The sequence below is a fragment of the Anarrhichthys ocellatus genome, unplaced genomic scaffold, assembly GCF_004355925.1.
Source record: "Anarrhichthys ocellatus isolate YVR2014 unplaced genomic scaffold, GSC_Weel_1.0 scaffold1065, whole genome shotgun sequence".
NCBI lineage: Eukaryota > Metazoa > Chordata > Actinopteri > Perciformes > Anarhichadidae > Anarrhichthys > Anarrhichthys ocellatus.
The window spans coordinates 6756-13923 of record NW_022281039.1 but is presented as its reverse complement, the minus strand read 5'-3'; the positions used below and the strand labels follow the sequence as shown (position 1 = coordinate 13923).

General features: G+C 41.7%; 1 protein-coding gene across 3 annotated transcripts in view; it reads left to right on the top strand.

Moving 5' to 3' along the window:
* The first annotated feature begins 1440 nt into the window (after positions 1-1440).
* Positions 1441-7168, top strand: part of LOC116377250 (uncharacterized) — a 12170-nt gene continuing 6442 nt past the window's right edge. Inside the window, exons 1-3 of one of the 3 annotated variants that reach the window (XM_031838834.1) lie at positions 1441-1751; positions 2444-2572; positions 7019-7101. In XM_031838834.1, coding sequence (XP_031694694.1) covers positions 1536-1751; positions 2444-2572; positions 7019-7101 — 428 coding nt within the window. In that variant the 5' untranslated portion in view covers positions 1441-1535. Of the gene's footprint in view, positions 1752-2383; positions 2573-2719; positions 2765-7018; positions 7102-7168 lie in introns of those variants that run through there. The other 2 variants (XM_031838835.1, XM_031838837.1) reach the window with 2 other exon arrangements.

Below are 7168 nucleotides of genomic sequence, written 5' to 3'. Positions count from 1 at the left end.
AGAGAGAGAGTGAGAGAGAGACATAGAGAGAGACAGAGAGAGAGACAGAGAGAGAGACAGAGACAGAGACAGAGAGAGAGACAGAGAGAGAGACAGAGAGAGAGACAGAGAGAGAGACAGAGACAGAGAGAGAGACAGAGAGTGAGAGAGACAGAGAGAGTGAGACGGTGTCCCGGTGACACCGTCGGTCATCAGGCTCTTATAAACACAAGGTTTAAACTACATGAAGACAGTCTGCGCGCTACATATGCGCCGAATGAAAGTTCATGTTGATCTCCTCAATACAAATGTGAAACAACATTTTAATAAGGTATGTATCTTTATGAAAAAAGCAAGAGAACGTTAAAGTAGAAGATTTCTCAACGGAGTCTGGCCTCGTCTTTCTGTCTCAGCCTTTTAACGCCGCGATCTGACCCACAACGCCGGACACACGAGCCTCAGAACTCACCAGGTCTCTGGAGGTCTCCATTAGGCCGGACGAGCTCACTGAAACACTACAAACACGCAGAAAGAACCGCTAAGAGCCAGCGGACAGCAACAAAATGACCATGCCTCTACTGCGCAGGCGCCGGGGACCGCGGCTGCTCACCTCTGATTGGCTGTTGTCTCTGCTTCGTGTGTGGAGTTCAGATGAGAAGGTGTTGCTCACTAGCGACTCCTGCTGGACAGACCGGAATAACACCAGTAGGTCGGTGTGTCTTTATATTTTACTTTGGTAAGAATAACTAAACCAGCGTGTGGAACAATTCCATAAATAAATAACTATGTCATGGAAATACTCAAGTAAAATATAAGTACCTTGAAATTGAATTAAAATATTATATTTGAGTAAATACATTGTTGTAGCTTTCCAACACTTTTTGTCTTCAATACTCTACAATAACTCATATTTACGCATGTTTTCTTACTAACACACTCAAGGTATTGATTGTGTTATTGTTTTATCTTTGAACAGCTGCTGCTGAAGTGTGACGTTAATGATAATATTTTAAATATGTAATAAAATCACGTTTAAACACTACAGTTACAGAAATGTGTGTTTTAAATTCTAAAATAAAGTGATACAATTGACCAAGTTTTCTGTGTTTTTGCTAACATATTTATTATGAAAAAGCAAAGGAGATGCATGTTCTGAATCTTTGATTTGCATCTTTTCATACAAGCTCAAACAACATACTGCGGATGATTGATTGGGAGAATCAGCCGTGCATATTAAATATAATACATTTAGTTCTCACGTGGCCCCTCAGGATCCAGAACAAGTGCAGACCTGAACTCCTCCAGGCCTTAAGGCAGAGAGCTTCACTAAGAAGGGGAACGGCTGCACCGTCCTGCAGGAACCTGTTACACTGCACATTCAAACCTGAGCTCCATCGTGTCCTGACACACCTGTGATAGAAACACACACCTGAGGGCTCAGACAGCTGCTCTGAGATCAGATGTGATGCAAACTAAGAACTGGATTGACACATCTCGATGTTTGCATGAAAGGAGACTTTTAAAGGAGGACAGATGAGCACAAAGTGAGAGGCGGGATGACGGCGTGGCAGCTTCTTCGTGCAAACAGAAGCAGAACCCGGGCCGGTCCGGGTTACCGTGCTCATCATCCTGGACCTGCAGCGTCGGTGCTCTACAGCCCGCTGCTCGCTGCTGAAGACGAGACTCCGGACGGCAGCAGAAGCTTCTGTCTGTCCGGACAGAAAGCGTCTCTGCAGCAGCTCAACGGGAGGCTGGCCTCGTACCTGCAGCAGGTAGGAGACAACAGAGAAGAGATCTCAGATGGATCCACAGCAGCAGAGATCATAACTAAACACAGATTCATAAAGAATGGTTAAAGATGCTTCTATTGGTAACACAACGTGAAGAAGACATTTCAATGGAGTTTTGATGCATGAGGTGGAACATACAGAAACGTTCCTGATGATCCAGCAGCTCACAAACACTGACATCTAAAGTGAAATTTAGAATTGATTCATAATTATTGCTTCAACAGCAGGAGAACATTGAAATGCCAGATGTCTTAATGGAGTTCTGCATCAGCATTTCTTTTGTCTTTAAAGGACACGTTGTGCTTTTCCTTATTTTCTGTCTTCTATAAAACATCACAATGTGTGATTATTAAACGAGGCCAAAGAGTCAGAGAATGAGATACTAAATGTTTGCTGTTGGTCGTCTGTTCCAGGCAAAGTCTCAACACAACGTCTCTACTTCACTTCGTTGTGTTTAGTTTATGAGCAGTTGTTGATTTCCAGCATTTAAATCGTGATGTGTTTCATCATTTTTTGACTTAAAAATGTCCGAAGTATGAAGCCTTCAAACAATTAAAACTCTCTCACATCATGTTTCAAAACTTGATGTTTCTGAATAAATATTGTATCACCAGAACAACATGAGGATCGATCAGCTCATCTGATAACTGATCACCTCTGATTGGTGGATGCAGGTTCAGCGTCTGGAGACGGCCAATCAGAGGCTGGAGCGTCAGATCCAGGAGCAGCTGGACAGGAAGTGTCCCAGAGCGCTGAGACGGCGGGACGGATACCTGAGTACAGTGTCCCTGCTGCAGGACCAGGTGAGACCAACACCACCAGTTATCCAATCTCTAATAATGATAATCAAATAATAATAACAATAATAATCCAATCAACTGAAGTCTCTGCAATCAAACCACAGGAGTGATGTTACACTGATCAACAGTGAAGAGCAGCCTGAACAAAGAAAAGAAGACACACGAACAATAGAATAAAGACCAAGTAAAGACCAAGTAAAGACCAAATGCTCTGTAAAAGGATGATGTCAGGTGTCGCCTGTCGTGTTCTGACTTGTCAGGAAGTTGTGCGTCTCTTTAAAGGTCAGACAGGCTGAAACGAGTCTGACTCTAAATGCACTTGATTGAAATGTCAGAGATCAAACTTCAACATGTTCTGTAAACTGAACAGATAATTTCAATAACAAACTTTTATTTTTGCACAGACAAAGTGGTTGTGGTTTCTGAGGATGGTGTCTTCCACAAGTCTGAGACTGACTTGATATTTAATATTTACTAGTAACTTCTCAATCATAAACATGATAACTCTCCTTCAGCAGCAATCTAATTCTGAAGGCAAGACCAATAACCCAGAGTCGGGCCCCAAGTCATTACATACAAGTCCTGAGTCAAGACCCAAGTCAAGCCCAACAAGCCCGAAGGCAAATCCATTCAGTCCCAATATTTAAATCAACACCAAGAAGTCCAAAGTCATGTCCCACATCAATACCAATAACCCAGAGTCAGGTCCCAAGACATCAAGACCCCATCAAATACCAAGTGATGGCCGAGTCAAGAATCCAAAAAGTTCCAAGTAAAGACCAACAAGTGAGGAGTCAAGACCCAGTCGAGAGTCAGAAATTTTCAAGTCAAGACTAGCAAGCTACCAGACAATTCCCTCAAGACCAAATCATAACAAACAAGTCCCAACTCAAGACCAATTAAAGCTGCGAGCAGCATTGATCGGGCCCTCGCAACTTCACGCACGTCGAGGGTACTAGCAGGACTCTGGCCATGAATTTCTGTGACCATCATACACTGCGTGCACGAGTTAAACGGTATTTCCTGGTACTGGCAGGACTCTGGGTGACGCGGCCATGAATTTCTGTGACCATCACACTCTGCGTGCACGAGTGAGATATTTCCTGCGTAGACCAGCAGCGTAGCAAGATCATGTTGCCAGGTCTTAAGCCTCAAATGTTTTGACTGTACATCCGATACAATCATAAATGTAAGCCTTTAAAGATCATTAAGAAAATGAATGTGTGTGAATGTGCTTCAGTGTTTGTAACATAACAGACTGTCAGTTTACTAGGATGGGGTTCAACTCCCTGCAGTGTCCTGCTGATTGTATTTGGACTTACATGAAAGTTAACAAAACAGTAGTGCCATTTGCTGTTACTTGAACACTTTAATTTAACACTGTTTTCATTTTAAGTTCTTCTGTAACTTTAGATTGTAGTGTGAAGCATTCATTGTAACGTTTAACCTGATTGTGATGAAGAAGCTCTGGACAGATCATTTATACTAATGCCCACTGGCATGGTTTGAAAATCTACTGTTATCTAACTTTTGCTCTCCAAGCATCTTAGTTTGCACATATTTAGATCAGAGAAGTCTTTTTCTCATGGTGTGCCCACAAACCCTTTCAATAAGTTCAGTGTTTGGGCCGCTGTAATTATAGAATCCTGCTTATGTCCGTGCTTATCAGTAGGTGGCGCTATGACCATCACACCATATCCACGTCGTTCGATGAAACCTAAACTTTTAGTAACTTTTAATCGCTAAGGTCTTTAGATTGTTCTGACCAAATTCTAAGCTGATTGGATTAATTCCCTAGGAGGAGTTCGTAGTACAGCACCTGGAAATGGAAAAAAACACGAGAAATTCATACAAAATTCAAAATGGCTGACATCCGGTTGGGTTTCGAGCATGGACCCTTAAGACTTTTTTTTAAGTCTACATGTGATACACCTGCTTACCAAATTTTATACATCTAGGTGAAACGTACTGCGAGGGCTGCATCATCGAAATATTGTAGGGGGCGCTATCGAGCCGACTTGCCACTCTGAAGCATTAAAATCACAATAGATAACTACATTCAGGATTTTAAATGTGTGTGACAAGTTTGGTTATGTTTTGAGCATTTTTAGCCTCTCAAAAACACCTTAATCTTTCATGGCGAAGAATGCGTCGCCACGGCAACAGGCTTTCACGAAACAACAAGCTTTGAGTAACTTTTCATCACAAAAGTCTTTAGATTGTTCTGAACAAATTTGAAGTTGATTCGATTATTTCCCTAGGAGAGTTTCGTTAAAGTAAAGTGCCTGGAAATGACAAAAGCGACACTAGAAATTCATACAAAATTCAAAATGGCTGACTTCCTGTTGGGTTTAGAGCATGGTCCCAAGAGACTTTATTTTAAGCCCACATGTGATACATGTGCCTACCAAATTTTGTAAATCTATGTGAAACGTACAGAGAGGGCTGCTTTGTCGAAATATTGTAGGGGGCGCTATTGAGCCGATTTGCCACTCTGAACCAATAAAATCATATTATATAACTACATTTTGGGCTTTAAATGTGTATGCAAAGTTTGCTTATGTTTCGAGCATTTCTAGCCTCTCAAAATTACCTTAGTTTTTCACAACGAAGAATGCGTCGCCACGGCAACGGCGTTCAACAAAACATCAAAAGCTTCATGAACTGGCATTATGAACTTGTTATATTTGTGTGGAACTAATTTGATGTTGATCTGATTTATCTACTAAGAGAAACAAGCCAAAGTATAAAGACTTTAACTGACTGTTACCAGTAGGTGGCGCTATGACTATGATTCAAAATTGGCCTGCAGATGTCTTCAGGCCTGGAGTCTCATCAAACATGTGGAATCTGGTAAAGATCTGATGATGTGGAGTTGAGTTACATCAGTTTATTTCTTCATGGCGAAGGATCGAAATTCGCCGAACCGCAACGTCGCCGCCCTTCAACAACTTCTTACGATTTTCACAATGAAGCATTATCAAGGTCTTAAGGCTGTTCTGGCAACATTTTAGAGGGATCTGATTAATCTGTGAGGAGCAGGATGTCAAAGTACAAAACGTACAACTTCCAGTTGCCACTAGGTGGCGCTATTACTATGATTCTAAATTATTACATAGATGTGTTCCGGGTCAGGATGTTATGACATATGAGAGATTTGGAGCAGATTAGACAATGTACGGCCGAATTACAACAACTTCCTGTTTCGCGGCGAATGGTGTTTTTTTGACGCCACGCCACGGACACATAGTTCCATAACTTTTTGATCTTTGAGTAACTTTTCGCTGCCAAGTTCTCAAGAGCATACTGACCGAATCTGAAGTCGATCGGGTCAAATCTCTGGGAGGAGTTCGTTAAAGTATGACGCCTTGAAATGGTCAAAAAACGTCATAAAAGTCAAAATGGCCGACTTCCTGTTTGGTTTAATGAAAAACTCCAAGAGGATTTTTTGTGCGTCTCATCACGTTCCACATACCTACCAAATTTCATACAGCTAGGTGAAACCCTATGTTGGGGCTACTCAATAGGGGGCGCTATCAAGCCAATTGTTATTATATATATAATAAGATATAATATTTCATACCGCAGCTGGACACCCCAATCAGACTGCAATTTTCGCAAATTCTGGCTTGCGTGCCAAATTTCACAAAATACCCAGTATCCCAAGCACCTCCTTTTTGCGATGAAAGTGGAAAAGTAATAATAATAATAATAATAATAATAAACATTAGAATAACAATAGGTCCTCCGCTCCGACTACGTCGGTGCTCGGGCCCTAACAAGTACCAAGTCAAGACCAACAAGTACCAAGTCAAGACCAACAAGTCCCAACTCAAGACCAACAAGTACCAAGTCAAGACCAACAAGTCCCAACTCAAGACCAACAAGTACCAACTCAAGACCAACAAGTACCAAGTCAAGACCAACAAGTACCAACTCAAGACCAACAAGTACCAAGTCAAGACCAACAAGTACCAAGTCAAGACCAACAAGTCTCAACTCAAGACCAACAAGTACCTAGTCAAGACCAATAAGTTCCAACTCAAGACCAACAAGTCTCAACTCAAGACCAACAAGTCCCTAGTCAAGACCAATAAGTTCCAACTCAACAAATTAAATGCCATTTTAATTTTGTCTGTTGTCAGTAAAAATAAAGTTTATCAGACGACAGGCGCAGATACTTTATATATCTTAAAAAAAAGCAAAATCAAGTTATTTCAAGTCAAAATACTGGAGTCCAAGTGAGGACACAAGTCGTTGGTGTTTAAGTCAAAGTCAAAGAGAAGCTTACCTCTGACTGCTACTACTACTAATATTACAACTCCTATAGTGGCAGTAACACTTAAAACTAGTTGAACCACAACTGGTCAACCTCCTCCAGTTAACGTCTCTCTCTCTCTCTCTCTCTCTCTCTCTCTCTCTCTCTCTCTATCTCTCTCTCTCACACAGATCGGTGAAAGTCTCTTGGCCCAGGCTCAGGTGAAGCTGCAGCTACTCAGTGCAGAGCTCACCATCTTCGACTTAAATGCCAGGTAGATCCTTTACACTTTCAACACACACACACACACACACACACACACACACACACACACACACACA